This window comes from Pelodiscus sinensis, chromosome 16 (genome assembly GCF_052426305.1).
Source record: "Pelodiscus sinensis isolate ZL-2025 chromosome 16, ASM5242630v1, whole genome shotgun sequence".
Taxonomy (NCBI): domain Eukaryota; kingdom Metazoa; phylum Chordata; order Testudines; family Trionychidae; genus Pelodiscus; species Pelodiscus sinensis.
The window spans coordinates 34,702,661-34,719,184 of record NC_143067.1 but is presented as its reverse complement, the minus strand read 5'-3'; the positions used below and the strand labels follow the sequence as shown (position 1 = coordinate 34,719,184).

At 44.5% G+C, this 16,524-nt stretch overlaps 1 protein-coding gene across 1 annotated transcript in view; it reads left to right on the top strand.

Moving 5' to 3' along the window:
- The first annotated feature begins 1,017 nt into the window (after window positions 1-1,017).
- Window positions 1,018-16,524, top strand: part of LOC102454521 (rho GTPase-activating protein 7-like) — a 157,982-nt gene continuing 142,475 nt past the window's right edge. Inside the window, exon 1 of the mRNA XM_014569855.4 lies at window positions 1,018-1,644. Coding sequence (XP_014425341.2) covers window positions 1,530-1,644 — 115 coding nt within the window. The 5' untranslated portion in view covers window positions 1,018-1,529. The remainder of the gene's footprint in view (window positions 1,645-16,524) is intronic.

The following is a 16,524-nucleotide window of genomic DNA, read 5'->3' as shown; positions in this document are numbered from 1 at the left end:
GGATACAAGACATAGTGACCAATTTAGTAGGGGTGGTCTAGATGATTCTTGGTGCTACCATGAGCTCAGTTCTATGATGCTATGATTAAAACAGAGCCTCCAAACTATTTTAGGAGTGTTTTTCTCTAACATATCACATGCTACTTATGTGACACTGAAATCAGTTGTAGAAGTTTTGTTCTCTTCCGGGTTGAGCTGCTTAACTCATGAACAACGTCGCTCATCGTTTATGAGTAATGTAGCCATCCCAGATGCATGCCAGCAGAACTTGTCCACTGCTTCACGCCCTGTATATATAAAACCAACAGTTGACCAGATTCTGCTCAGTGACACTGATGGCAACTGGGGTTGTTCTGGTCTCACTGTGATCACTTTTATATTATCAGGTAAATGGCTTGTGTAAAGTTCTGAGTGACATGCAGTGGGGCTGCCAGCCACCATGGGCATCAGGGCAAGCTGTTAGGGGACAGCTCCGACCCCCAGAAGGGGCGGGGTCTTGGCAGAATGGGCAGAGCCTTGGTGTAAGGGGCGGGGCCTCAGTCAGAATTTAGTGCCAGCCAAGACCGTGGTGCTCTCACACAGCCATCAGAGCCATGCAGAGTGGTGCTCGAGCACTCCAGTGGCAGTTCAAAGAGGCCTGGGGTTGCAGTGGTAGTGAATGGAAATTCCAGAAGTCTTTGAATCTCCAGGCCCCAGGGCACTTGCACCATTTGCCCGCCTCCTGATAGGTGGGCCTGACATGGAAACTGAGGTGCTGTAAGTGCCTTTACATAGTAGCTGTGTGAGAAGCAGTACTGTGTTAGGGAGGTAAGTAAAGTAATTCATCAATCAGTCTTTATGGACTGATCCAAAATCCTTTGAAGTCATTGGGAATCTTTCAGTCAAGCCCTCTGAGATTGAGCTGATAATAGAGGAAAAACTTCCCATCATGAAACTTGAGACCCTGGACTCTTCATTTCAAATCATTTTTAAATATGCATCCCAAATAAACAATTGCAACATAGTGAAGAAAACTGCAGGCACGAGCCTTCCCTTACTCATAGAATGTATAAAGCAACTACAGAAGGGTTCTGGAAATGAGGAAGCCGTTCCCCATACAGTTAATGAAAAGAAGCTGGAAACGCAAGGTACAGTGCATTGTCTAACATTTCATTCCTGTTCCTAGTGACGCCTTGTTGCCTAACTTGTTATTTATGGCTTTGCGTGGCGGACGATCAAGTCTGTTTATAAAATGTGGCTGCTGAGATGCAGAACTGCATTTTGCTCTGAGGCACAGAGGACCTGAGTGGGCTGCTATTTCCTTTTCAGCACTGCCTGACCCCAGATTGTTTCGAAGGAGGGCTCTCTCTCACACACATTCTGAGAGGGGTGTTAACAAAACACATGCAGACTTTTCTTAGAGAGTAACTTTAAGCATCCAGTCTAAGAAGAGAAAGCTGGGAGAACTGAGTTCTCAGTCCGCTGGGATTTTTTTAAAGGCTGTTGGATCTTAATGGGCTAAAAGTGCCTCTGTGGATTTGATAGCCAGGATGGCATATCCAGGGAAATCTCGTCTGAGGAGATCCTTCAGTGAGCATATCAAGGACTCAACCAACAAAGCATGGGATGTATTCTGGAAGAGCACGAGAGAAAAACGCTTATCAGGTCAGTCACAGGGGGCACTTATTCAAACTGATGCAAAATAAGGAGTGGAAGTGGCAGAAAATGAAAATAGATGTGCCCCTATTCCAACAGAAGAGGCACCTTACATTTATGGGTTGCACTTGTATGCCATTGTAGAAGGTCCTGGCTGTTGCTATTTCACTTGTGTTACCGAGTAGATGTCTTAGACTGATAGTCAAGTGTGGACACCAATTTGCTGATGTCCCAGATAGTCTACCTGAATTTCTACCGCTAAATATCCATATTGCTTTTCATTTTGCTAAAGTTTGAAGACACTTTCCTGATTTGGAGGCATTAAGTTTATCTAACTACGATAATCATAATTGATAGGAAATGAGACTGTTAATTCACAATAGAATTTCTCAAGCACCAAGAAACTACTTTGAATCAATTGTGCTGTGGTTTTATAATCTCTGATGGACTGATCTCTATACATGGCATACACATTCAGCACGTATTAGTGTGAGACAAGTATGTAATAAGAGTTGCATAATTTGGAATTCTGTCAAATTCTATATTGCAAAATCTGCTACATCCTATTTTCTGTGCACCCAACAAAGTTGTGACCATGAACAGCTGCAAGGACAAGCCCTGAAACAAATCTAATTTTTTTTCCGGGACCCAAAAAAGGGAATTAGTATCTTTTTGTATGTGAAACACAGTTTTTCTTTAGACTTTGGGCTTTGGATTAATTTGTTTTAATGTTCAGAAGCATATATGCATGACAGAACATCTAAATGATTACTTGATAATGCAGAGACATATTGATATCCTGACACTCTAAACAAGGTGTGGGAATCCGTATTAACATAAAATCAACACTTGTGAAATATACTCAATATAAAGCCTATTCAAAGAACACTGCTGTTATTGGGAAAAGGAGTCTGAATTTTGCATTTCCAGCCTGACATTCTAGCGCAATAGAACATGCATGCTTCTTTAGAGGAAATAAATTATATATGATAGAGGAATAGGGCAAGTTTCTCCCAGAGCTTTGACTTCAAAGTTGTCAGGTTTGTGAATCAAGTTGGTGTAAAAGTTCTATGTAAATCCAGATTATATGAGGTTAGTCCTTCCCAGAGCTCTCTTCTTTGACTGTAAAATCTAGGAATGAGGCATGGCATATTTTGCACAATCAATACAGCATTACAAGACAATGTTCAGACTGGGTTGTTTTCATGGGAATTTCTAATTGTATGAGGAGAAAAAATCCTCCTCTTTACCAGAGCCGGCCCAAGGTATGGGTCAACAGGGCTACCGCCCAGGGCGCCCCATTGTAGGGGGCGCCACGCAGAGCTGCTGGGCTGGGCTGGGGTGCAACCGTGCATGCTCTGTGCACCTGGGGCAGCACCCCGCATGCATGGGGCGGAGCCACGCATGCGCTGGGCGCCCGGGGGTGGAACCGTGCATGCGTCGCACTCCTGGGGGCGGCGCCGTGCTCCCGGGGCCCAGGGCGCACAAATGGCTCGGGCCAGCCCTGCCCTTTACTGAACTTTGGCTCTGTCCTGACTCTAGTGCAAGCTGATTTGTGTAACTGAACAAGAGCCTCAGATTTAAACCCTTGTTAGGGTTCAGAATCCCAAATTGAATCTTTTCTAGTGAATTTCTGCAAGCGTGCACTAATTCTCTCATGCCAGCCAGACAGGCCAAGTGTGAAAGGCATCTAGAGTAAATGACCCAGGAAGCTTGACTAAAATTAGTAATAAGACAATCATCAGTCTTTCAGTCTGGGAATCACCTGTCAGTAAGAGTCAGGTAAATGAACAAAACATGCAATAAAGAATCAGAAGATGAGTAAGACAAACTGGTACTCTCATTAGGCCTGCTTCTCACAACATCACAAACCCAGTATTAGTAGAGCTATGACAAATCTGACCTGCGTCGCTAGCCCTTATCCTTACACAAAGCAGGTAGTTGTTTGGATCCAGCCATTAAATGTTCATATTCAGAGCCAAAGTAGTCAGCCAGTGTAACCAATGGCAATACATCAGTTCACATCAGCTGAGGATTTGGTGCATTATCCTGTGATTACATGTCTTGCAAATGTTGGTATAAATATCTCTTTATTCCTCATGCACTTGAAGCACCGCTATGCTACACAACTGCATCTTAACAATGTAACATTGTATTGCTCTGTTAGAGTTGTAGGGGTATCTTGAAGGATGTAAGTAAGGGTACAAGGAGCTGTGGTTCTAGGTCTGCTCCAGGTTTAATATAGCTGGCGTGGATAACACAAGTAGCGAGAATGTGGTGGTGTGGATTAGCCACCTCAGTACAACCCAACTAGAGACTCTGGGAATGTACTTGGGTTGCTTCTCTGTGCCACATATCTTTACTGCTATGCTAGCTAGATTAAAATTAGCATGGGTATGTCTACCAGTACGGCAACCACACTTTCGTTTGTGGCATAGATGTGGCAGGGAATGGCAGGGAATGTTTAAATTCCAAGCACCTCCCAGGAACCGGTTTATAGTCAAACTCCCATTGAAAGCATGCCTGATTCTACACCTTGCAGCAATCTTACCTCATTACCTGACTACTACATTCAGGTCCCGTCTGGAATCATATGAAAAAAACCTCTTAAATTTCTCATATGAAAAAATATACCTATGTTTTATTTGGCCGAAAATGGGAATTTTTCAACCCTCTCACACAAACCCATGCACTGCTCTGAGAAGGGTTGCATCCTTTTCCAGATAGGACCAAAATTGTGAGGATCTACTCATAAGGGGAAAAAAGCCAGATTTTACTTTCTGAGACACTCTTCTGAAAGAATTATAAGCAAGAAGCATGTAATTGATAGGGCAGCTGTACAGAATGCTTATACTGCAGTGTAAACACATCATTCTAGATGTAGAGCTTCCTGTTGAAAAGTCTCCTAATGTCCAGATCTGTTCAGATCAGGGAATTTTGACCCATCTTCATGGTGCTTGCCTTAAGATTTCCGTTTTTGCTGTAGATAATTAACCATATCTCAGCATCTGTAGCATCTCCTACATATTTCTTGTTTCAGTAAGTTTAATTGATATGTATCAAGCCAAGGCAAAATTGGGAAGCTTTTAAGCTAAATCGGCTTCCAAAATTTATTTTCTGTAATCCTAGATAAGTCCCAGAAATTCTATCCCTGCCCTTTTTTCTGCCTTCGTGTTTTGTTTAAAAGTATACATAAATGTTTTGAAATATAGCTGGCTGAGTCCAGCAAAAACAGTGCTTGGAAACTCTATCAAATGCAGAACAGCTGTGTATTCATGTCCTCTTAACTGTTGCTCATGTGACAAGGTGGTTGGTTGCATGGTGAACAGCCATTCCTACTCATTAGCACATATGTATTTTCATGCAAGCAAAGATATTCGTGAATGTATACTAGGGACTGTGTGTGTGACCAAGAGCAAATATCATGGCAAGTTTTCGTTTTTCTATTTGCATATTTTAAATTCTCCAGTTGGTTGACTGAAACAGAATGTGACTTATCTTCCATTCACATGCTGCAAATAGCCCAAGTTGGCAAGGAGCTCATAAATGAAACCTTGTGCATATAACCTACAGTGCAAATTCGTTTATTAGTCTAGCTGATGGCAGAGAAGGCCTGGAGACCACCAGTAAGTAATCTGAGGCTAGGATGGCCGGGAGAGTATAACATTTTTGGATGGTTAGCATGGATGCATCCGCACGTGCAACCCATCCTATGACTTGAGATCTTCTGTTATGATAGTTATACAAGTAGCATGGGACATACAGGCATTCCTATATAGATGTCCAATCCAAGACAGTCAATTTCCCAAAGATCTATATTTAGAAAAATACAATGCAAGGAGAATTGTTGTTGTTCCTATTGAGCTGTGTTCTTAGAATTCTTCCCGTGTCTCTGGATGCAGAAGTTCTGGACTTGGATTGCATTGTGTCGTTCACAGCCTCCCTCATACTGTATGTGAAAGCCATCAGTACAGATTTCAGAGACACCAGAATTCCTCTCATATATTTATTGGAACATGTGGCAATTGCAAATTACCGCACTGGCAACCATTCAAATGTATCAGATAGCAAGAACATCTCCAAGGAGGGGGCAAAATCTCCCAGCTGTTAAGCTTATGCGCCATGGAGGATAAAGAATAGCAATAAGTGAAGCAGTTGAGGTTCATGTAAGTAGTAACTGGAGCACATCAGACCTTTACATTCCTTACAAGTCTTTATTGGATGTTAAAAGTAACAGAAGCAGTGTAAAATCATTTACAATCAAAGTTCTTAGACTGTATGTTAACAGGTCCAAAGGGACATTGTTATTGGTCCATCCATACTGATAGAATGGTGGGGTTAAAATCTGAGAAGTAACTTTAAAAATGGCATTTTCTTACTCCATTTCTTCCGGTGGGTATTCAGGCACTTCTGACTGTTTTATCGATGAAAGCGTATTCATTCCGTCAGTATTGCAGAGAAGGGATCTGGAGTCTATTCTGGCTTGTGTTTTCCCAGGTCTAGCATGGATCTTGGTCAAACCATTTGCCCTTTTTGTACCTAAGGTCAGACTTGATGATCATAACAACCCCTTCTGACTTAACAGATAGGTGGATGATTCCCAGATTCTAAACATCAGCCTGGCGATTCCTGCTGGGGGAGAGGACTGAAGGCCCCTGTACATAAGAATGGCCACAATGGATAAGATTAAAGGTCTATTTAGCCCAGTGTCCTGTCTTCCAACAGTGGCCAATGCCAGATGCCCCAGAGGGAGTGAACAGAACAGGAAATCATCAAGGGATCCCTCTCCTGTCATCCATTTCCAGCCTCTGACAAACAGAGGCTAGGGACACCATTCCTATCCATTCTGGCTAATAACTATGATGGACCTACCTCCATGAATTTATCTAGTTTGTTACTGAACCCTGTTAAAGTCCTGGTCTTCACAATATCCTCTGGCAAGGAGTTCCGCAGGTTGACTGTGTGCTGCATAAAGAAAAACTTCCTTTTGTTTGTTTTAAGCCTGATACCTATTAAGGGACTTCCTTTCCCTTGATTCAAGCTACATAACAGAGCAAGAGGTGTGATTCATGTGCATATTCATGCACTAGTGAGCAGTAGTATAAGTAGCATTGCAGCTGCAGTGCTAACGATGATGGCAGTAGAAGCGTAGCTTAGATGTAATCCAGGAAAATCACAGAACAAAGTCACATGCAGACAATAGGCTGTAAAGTTACATTAGGGTGACATTCAATTTACTGAGCTTCAAAATTACTTAGCCAGAAATAAAATAGATTGTTCCTCACTCTAGAAAGTGCCAGTTCTCTCTACTTCTGATGAAAAACACATCCATCTGTCTCTTCAGGACATAGGTAGCTTGTTGTTCAACAGCTGCAATTGCTCTCCTATGAAATAATATCTATGATTTCCACTGATGGGAGATGCTAGACTAGTTCTGCAGTTAAATAAAATGTTATGTTCATAAAATAAATACAAGTTCTATTGGCCATGACAGTAATAAATGTTCTAGTTACTTAAATTGGTTTTATAAATATTTTTCTTTAAGAAGCTTTGAGGGTTGTTGGTAGCACTGTGGACTGCTTACATAAACTGCTTGTGTTTAACCTCTGCAAAGGGAAAGAGAAGAGATTTATATGGTATCTACGCCACTTATCACTCATCAGATTTCTTGTAAGGATCATTCTTCTTCCTTGGATGTCAATGATAGGATATAGAACGGTGCTTCCAGAGGAGAAGCACTGAGCAGAACTCCAAAGTCACACAAAGCTCTGTGAAGTGAGAACATTCATAGTTTTTGTTATGGTCCCCCAATGCCAATGAAACATAGCTGAGTTTGGAATCCACTATATGCTAGAAATGCCATCTACTTTTACTTGTAAAGCTTATGAACTGTCATAGGTAGACTCACCACTGCATCGCCTCCTGCTGGTAGCTCTGGGAATTAGCTCTGTTGTCAGCAGGGCGCCTCCCTTTGGCCAGGGTCTCGACTGTCACTCCACTCTGTCCTCGCTCGCATTCTGGATCCACGTCGCTCCCTGGACCATGTTGTCCCCTTCAGAACACTGCCCTCTGGCACTGCCCACCACTCTGGGGGTATGTCTACACTACCCCCCTAGTTCGAACTAGGGGGGGTAATGTAGTCATATGGAGTTGCAGATGAAGCCCGGGATTTGAATTTCCTGGGCTTCATTTGCATAAAGCCGGCTGGCGCCATTTTTAAATGCTGGCTAGTTCGGACCCCGTGCCGCGCGGCTACACGCGGCACGAACTAGCTAGTTCGGATTAGGCTTCCGAACAAGGTGTACAGCTAGTTCGGATTAGGAAGCCTAATCCGAACTAGCTAGTCCGTGCCGCGTGTAGCCGCGTGGCACGGGGTCCAAACTAGCCGGCATTTAAAAATGGTGCCGGCCGGCTTTATGCAAATGAAGCCCGGGAAATTCAAATCCCGGGCTTCATTTGCAACTTCGTATGACTACATTACCCCCCCTAGTTCGAACTAGGGGGGTAGTGTAGACATACCCTGGTTTCTCACTCCCTTCTGAGGGGTTATCAGCAGTCCTTAGTCTAACGCCTGCCACCATGGCCAACTGCAGCCTCAGTCTAGCCCATCACTACAGGGGCAAGCCATAGTCCTTCCAGATCACACGTCGATAGCCGTTAGATGCGGTGCAAAGGGGAATGGGGGGAACCCAGGCCTGCCCACTACTCGGGTCCTAAATCAGGGACTCTCCAATGGCAGCCTTGTCCTGCCCTCCTGTACTCTCCCTCCACTGCCTCTTGTCTCCTGGGCCACTTCCCCTGTGACCCTTTGTACCCTCCTGGCCCTTGTAGCAAGGCCAGCAGCCTGGTAGGTGTCCAGCTGGAGCCTCCCTCTCTAGCCCCCCAGAGCCTGCCCAGCACTGTTCTCCCAAAAGTGCTTCTCTGGGAATCAGGTCCTGCACCTTCCCTGGTCAGGGCCTAACTTACTACGCTCTGCTGATCAACTCCTTTTATATAGGCCTGTCCCAGCAAGTTATATCCTGATTGGCTCCTCTAAACCCTTCCCTGATTGGCCAGGTTTCTGCACAGGCTCCCGCTAGCCTGCTTTAACCCTTTTCAGCCAGTGTGGGGGCAGTCGCCCCACCACACAAGCCTTATGAGCAAAACTAATTGAGGCTGATTTAATTGTTTTGCAGCAAAACAAGATGAAAGTTATTGGTTTGGGCTGATTTTCACATTGAGTTTGGCATGGGTTTGTGTGGTGAGGCCTCATGGATATGTCATGGTGTCCTATCACAATAAGTTATTTTGGGAAACCACAGAGGCTATCATTCCAGGCTGGCGTTTTGCAGTAAAGCTGTAAAAGGTTAAGGAAGGATCCAGCAGTGAATTTCCTTGTTTCCTTGTTTCCAAATCATAGTGCTCAATTTATTTTTAAGTCCTTCCCCTGGAGTAAACAGGCATGTTGGCTAAATGTGGCTAATTCTGGAAGGGTATGTCTACACTTGCACCCTAATGAGGAGTAATATTAGTTCGAACCAAGGGGTTTGGTTCGAACTAACACATCCCGGCATGCACTTTCACTTTCAAAACAGCTGGCATTCAGAGTAACGCACCGGTGAGATCATGCTAATGAAGCATGGGATATTTAAATCCCTGCTTCATTGACTATTTCGAATGCCTGCATTTGCATCCCTAGTTTGAACTAGGGTTCAACTGTAGACATACCCGAAGGGTTTGCTATGGGCCCTGATACAAAATCCATTGAAGACTGTGTTTGTGGGCTTTGGATCAGATCCTGTTTTCAGATGACAAACCAAGAGCCCAGTGGGAAGTATCTAAAAAACATGAAACGATTACAAGAAATGAAATAAATATGCATCCTTTTAAAGAAATTTTCCTTTATTTTGTAATGCATTGGCAGATTAAAGAAGGCCAATTCAAAGTATCTTTGATAGATATTTCTTTAAACATTATCACAATCTCTGGGCATCAGACAATTACCCAGGGCTATAACTCCTTTTGATTTTTGAGATAAACATCCATTTAAATTTTGCCTTAATTTGCCGTCATAAAAACCAGAGGGTGGGAGGCTGCCCATAAATAGGAAACATTGGCCTGTAGAACACATCAGGTGCCATCATGTTTGGAAATCTCCTAATGGAATCAGAAGGCCTGTGTCCATTACTTTTCATAAAGGGTTTATTACTCCTTTATATCTTGTAAGTGCATCACTTGTAAGTTTTAGGTGAACAAACAGCCATTATGTGGTCCAGGAACATATTACATTTCACCTATGCTATGTTAGGGTTGTGATCCAAGTTAAATAAGATTATTGGGAGTAGAAATCCTTTCTCCACACGGCATTTATAGACCTGAACATTGGAATGTGAGGGCCTGTGCAGCCCTTCTTGTGTATTGTTTCACTTGGCCATTTAAATTACACACTGAGCTCACGTTATTTTACACCTATGGCTGACCTCATCTCTTTCCCCTCTACTTGCGTGTTGTGCATGTTAAATCGGTTGGATTTTAAATGGTGACAGACAGAGAGGGAATTAAGTCTTCAGCAAGATTCCACCAATCCTTTGTACCTAGACCCACTGTTTTGGAATATAAAAAAATGGTTATGTGGACAGAGCAATCTTTCTCTTCCCTAGTACTCAGTAAATACAGTGAGGAGCAATATCAGCTATGGGAAGCCATCCACAAAGAAAAGTCATCATTGTGTCTTTGCTACAAGTGTAGAGGGCAAAATTCCCTTCTGGTCTGTTCGGATAGCAGGGTGCTGGTGGCAGGAGACGTTTTAGTGATGGGTCTTTAACTTTGGAATTGGCTCTTCCCTTGCTCGGATGAAGCCTCGTATTTTTTAACTCAGGATTAATTTCTTTCTTCAGGGCTCTATTGAAGAACCTGGTTGATGCCCACAGCCCAACATAATTTGACTGGAGTGGGGACTCTGATGTGGGGCTGAGGATGAGTGCTTTGGGATGTAGGAGGAAGCTCTGGTTTTGGGAGGGGCAGGGCTGGGCCAGGACGGGCTTACCTTGAGTGGCTCCCAGTTAGCGGTGCAGCGGGGGTGCTAAGGAAGCTTCCTGCCTCTCTTGGCACCACAGACCAGGCTGCACCCCAGAAGTACCAGCAGCAGGTTCCCAAGAAATGGGAGTGCGGAGCTAGTGCTCAAGGCAAGGGCAGTGTGCAGAGCCCTGTGCGCTCTCCCCCCTCCACCACCTAGGAGCAGGCCTGCTGCATGACAGGCAGGTAGCTGCCTTAGCACCACCGCTCCTCACCTGGTCACCCAGCAGCAAAGAGACTCAGTGCCTGACATTCCATGACCCATACTAGGTCATGACCCATAGTTTGAAAACCACTGATTTAGGCTTCAAAATGGGTGGATCTGTAAGTGCAGATTTGAGGCATGTTGTTTTCATTGCAGCATGTTAGCGTTAGCAGATATCAAGACAAAAGCTCACTGTGGTTTTCTGTTTCCAATTACTCAAATATATGGAAAAAGCTGTGACGTCAATTGCAACAAAGTGGTGTGTTTGCTTAGACTAAAAGTAGTAACTTTTTGTCTAATGATACTTGTAAATGTAATGAGCCTAAAGCCACGTGCTTTAAAAACCATTTAACAAAATTGTTATTAGCGAGAAGTTGGGTCTAAACATCACATCTGATACTCCTAAATCCAGTGCATTCAAACTGCTGCAGGAATAGCTCATCCCTTCCAAGGAATTCACAATGCCATGTTGTTCATTCGCTCTGGCTCTTACAGGTGTGATCTTCAAACCCAAGCCATGTCTGCTCTTCATAAATACATACAGAACTCTCTCCCCATCTGGCACCTCCAGCCTCTTATAGCAGTGTGGGTTTCCCATTATACGTTTGACCAAAGATGTGTCATTCTGCTCTGTTGTGAATCCTGAAAGTACGTGGCTGCCACTCCAGCGGTGGTGTTGGATGCCTAGACAGTTGTTGGCAAAGTGATTTGGGATTAAGGGCTTTTATAGGCAATAAATGTAAAATGTTCCATGATCACACCCTCAAAAACTGAGCATGTTGCACAGGTGAGGTTACACTGAAGAAGGATTGGTTGGATGGGGATCAAACATAACTCATTTCTCACCCTGTCTAATGATAGTTCTAATTGCAATGAGCCTAAAGCCATGTGCTTTAAAAACTCATTTAACTAAGCTGATTAAAACTCTTTAAATAGTAGCGAGAACTTGGGTCTAAACATCACAAAGTAATGGTGCGTAGTGTCATTTCCTTTTACCTGGTGCAATATAAAGATATGGCTAAGCCATCATAACTGACCTTGATCATGCCTCAGATATGCTTCTCATTAATGACTTGTTAAACCAATGGGGAGAGCACAAAAACCAGCCAGAACTCTCCTGCATAATATTATCACATGTGTTCTCCATTTAAGACAATGTGTTAAATCTTTCCAGGGAAGAAATCAGGGGAACTAGTCAGTGCTCTTCTTCCTGTTTAGAATGATTGGTTTTAAAAAGGGTTAAACCCTAGTGGGTCCTTCCTCTCCCTCCCCAGAAAAACAACATTCCTATCCCTTGGAAGTGGCTTTTGCTCCCCGTGTTTCAAAGAAACTTCTGTCCTGTAAACACAGTTATAAATGTTGGGTCAGACTTCCTCTTGTCCTAGTCATGTGGTTCTGATCTGTACAATACGCTCAGCATTATAGATGACAAGTGACCCACTCCATATGTTAGGCCTTCTGTTGTAACTATGGGGAAAAGAAACTTCAACCCTTACTCCAGCGCACTGTTTGGAATATAAATGAGCTATAACAAATACAGCCATGTGGCAGGGTTTTGAACGGATAGTAATGATATTTGAAAAGCGAATAGGATATGAAAAATTACATTTCGTTAGCACCCTCTGAGCACCACTTCATTTAACATGGCATTCTCTTCTGGCTGCCCTCCAGGCAGTGTGAGGTTCAGCTCATGTTTGAAGAAAGAGAAACTCCTACAAATAGTTACAGTTTCAAATATTTGTTGCTATTCTGGTCCATAATGTAAACGACATGGAGAGTTTGTGAGGGGAGGAAAAGCCAAAGCCTGCGCTATAAATCACTTTATTGCGCCAGTTGAACCAACCTGTGGAATGAAGGGCCCCAGAGTAAAGATTTAACCGAATATTATTCAGGATTTGCTCCTTCTACAAATCACATGGTTCCGCTCACTCTCCTCCTGGACTAGCGAGAGGTGAAAGGTGCGCCTCATGTCCCTTCATTTTCTATTCATTTTGATTTAAGTTTAGGAAAACGATACCTATCCAACACACCAGGAATTGATTCCAAAGTGCACTAGCATCAATGGCAGGCCTTCCATTGTTTCCAGTGGGCTTTGACTTAATCCCTGCTTGCCCCAACAGCTGTTACATGAGATCTCTGTAGTGGAATAATGACCCAGGAACATGGCAATCCTTTCCGCCCTTCTCAACATACTCCAGAAACCAAACCAAAACACTCAGGCACCATGTAAATCTAAGTGGTAAAATATGCCTTTGCCCTCCTCCCCCAGCCTCCCAATCACATTTCTCTCCTCTATATTCCCTTTCCAGGAAGGCTAATAGATGGTTTGAAAAGTCATTTTTGTCTTGATTTTTTCCATGAGAGCGCCGTTTGATTTATGACATAATACAAAGCTAAGTTTTCATAATGCTGTATCTGGCCCCTTACAAATCAGTAGCATGAGATCACGAGGTGTTAATGATGTCCATATGGGTATCTTGTTCTGCTTGAATTTGATTAACTTACAAAAGTAAAAGATATAAGACAATCCTTTTCTCGTCTAATGTTGTTTAAACAGAATCCAACTGTCGTTGGATGAGAAGCACATTAGATCTGCCCCCCAATACACTATATCTCCTCCCCATACTCACTTTATCCTGCCATCAGGAGAAATGGCTGTCAAGTTTTAAAATGAAATTACAGGCAATCCCCGGGTTATGAGGATCTGACTTACGTCGGATCGGTACTTACAAACGGGGCTTTTCTCGCCTCGGAGGACGTGGGTGGCGGGACCACCCAGACGCACCGCGGTCCTGCCGCCCACGTCCTCCGGGGCGAGAAAAGCTGCTCCGCGTCTCCCTGGTCTACTGGGGGGGGGGGGGGAGGGGGGGGCGGGAACCCAGCAGACCAGAGAGACGCGGAGCAAAGCCGCGGAGGACCCGGGCGGCAGGACCGCCCAGACGCGCGGCGGTCCCGCCGCCTGGGTCCTCTGCAGCTTTGCTCCGCGTCTCCCTGGTCTGCTGGGGTGCTGCCGGGTTGGTCCCCGCAGCGCCGAGGTGCGGCGCTGCGGGGACCTACCCGGCAGCGCCCCAGCTGCTCTGTCCCAGGTGTCCAGATTCAGTTGCTGTTGAAAGTGATCAGCGGCTGATTCCAGGAAGCCCGGGGCAGAGAAACTCTGCCTCGGGCTTCCTGTAGTCAGCCGCTGGTCAGTTTCAGCAGCGGCTGGATCTGGACGCCAGTTCCGACTTACGTACAAATTCAACTTAAGAACAAACCTACAGTCCCTATCTTGTACGTAACCTGGGGACTGCCTGTATAGTAGATATTTACATCTGACAGGGCATCCTTTCCTCCTGATGCTCCCTCTGTTCTGGCCCTGGTGATCTGTGCTGGCAAACTTAAACCATAATGACTTGATTTGCCATGGCATTGCAGAATGCATGTTTCACAGCAGCGTGGTCGCATGTTACACACTCTGCCTTAATGATGACATATGTACATGGCAATGGTGAATCAGCCTACTCACTGACTTATCTTGAATAGTAGGAGCAGACAAACTGTTTGTCAGAAAATGTTCCTGCCCTCACCTGAATAGCTTTGGCAGAGATAGGTCTGAGCCAAAGCTTCTGAGTCTGACCACCCCCTCCAAATCTTGCAAAAGTTCCAGGATTGTTATGAAGTGCAATGTTGCAGCCTACCTTAAACTTTGGTCTGGACCTCGAGATCCTTTCTCAGATTTTTCTCAGTTTTCATTCAAACACAACTCCTATTCACGTCAATGAGCACTGAGCCAGGGGAAAAATCTCAGGATTTAATCTTTTGTCATTGGCTTAAACCAACTCCCAGATCATCTTTCAGAAAGTTTGGTTTTGTACTTCAAGACTTGGGCCTGTCCCTGGTCCTTTTTAATGAAAGAGAGAGAGGTGGAATCTGGACAGAGATGACAACAAGTAATATCTGGTCTCATTCATGTAATTTTCCAAGAAGTGTCTGCAGCCCTTAGTTTAAGGAAAAGAGCCGAAATAAGAGCCCTTCAGTTCATGTGCCTGTTCTCTTCTCTGAGGCTAGGCAGAAGAGTAAATTGGATAGCCCAAATAGGCATATACTAGGTGTAATGAATATCTTTTGCCACTAGAAGGTGGTGCTAATTGGTTACCACGGATGTGGAAGGTGTGCCAGGTGAGCAGCATTTCACACTTACTGGGACTGTGCCAGTAAAGATCTGAACTCTGGTTTCCTCAGTAAAGATCTGAACTCAGTTTTCCTAGCATGGCTGTGGTGCTTAGAACCAGATGTTGATGGGTCGGGTCTGTGGAACCCTCATGTGTGAACACTGAAAAATCTTAGGGAGTGGAAATTGGGAACTGATCCATCAATCATGCTCTTAGGGCTGCCTCCTGTCCACCACAGTGCTGTTGTGCTAGGGAAGAAGACTGTCCATGAGGCTTCCTCCTTTGCCCCAGGTATGCGTTAGTCAGTGGGGTATCCAGTCCCTTACTTGCAGTGTGGCCGTGCTGCAATCCTCAGCAAGTTTTAACCAGGAAGTGCTTTGCCTCTGTCCCAAAGAACAGTATAAAGTGTTGGCTACACAGTCCATGCCTTGGTTCTTCATGAAGAATCCTACCCTGGGTAGCAAGAGTCCCCATGCAGAAGCTATGCTAATCTTTCCTGATGAGCTACACAACAGTGGCTTTCCCCTATAAACCTAAAGTAAAAAAAGAGGATTGGTTTCTCCACAACTCCATACATTTGCAAGCTGCCTACATCAATCTATAATAAGAACTGGGCCAATTCACTGAAACACAGTGCCCCTGAAGTGTGGATCCAGATTGAGCTAGAACTTTCCAGCTCTGACCCACCTCTAGCAGTCCTGATGTTCAGAAACTATGAGCCCTCCAACAGCTCTTATTAGCTTCCTACAACGACAACATCTAGTTGGCCACATCTGTTGACCTTCCTTGAGGCTCCTCTTCCTGGCTGAATTGTACCAGCTGATCACATACCTGGTCTCAGTTCAACTGCATTGGTTTCCAACTATGCAACTATGATCAGTTCTTCACTTTTGGATGATACATCCTATGTTGACTCATTCTGCCCCATGTGACCTTGAAGAATAGACAATTGCTTACATGCAGTGCTGGACTGTGAGAAAGTAACTAGCATGGAAATATTTTTAAAATGCCGATTGTGCAAGAGGAACTGTGGTCAGTATTTTCCAATCAGTGCTGGATATGGCACATTCACACAACTCTACTATACTGCCTCGGGCTGTGCAACGGCCAACACAATCAGCGGTGTTGGCTGTGTCTCCTGGCTGAAGAGCTGGGCAGGTCTCTCGGATGTTTCTGACTTTGGCAGGGAAAAGTGGCAAAACACATAGTGCAAAAGAGCCCAGAGGAGTGTTGTTGGCAAGCTGGGAAGCAGTCAGCACTGGTGGCCAAAGAGCTGGGGCCAGGAGCAGAGAGAGTGAGGTACATTTTCCTTTTAAATAAGGATGAAAATCAGTCACTGCTGCTCTGCCATGTGGGGCCCTACTCAGTGAAAATAAACGAGAAAACCACTCACCAAAGTGCAGAGTGTTCCTATCCATCCCACCGGGAACAGCTGTTGCCCCAGTGACCCTTCCAGTCCTCACAAGAAGGGTCCACCCT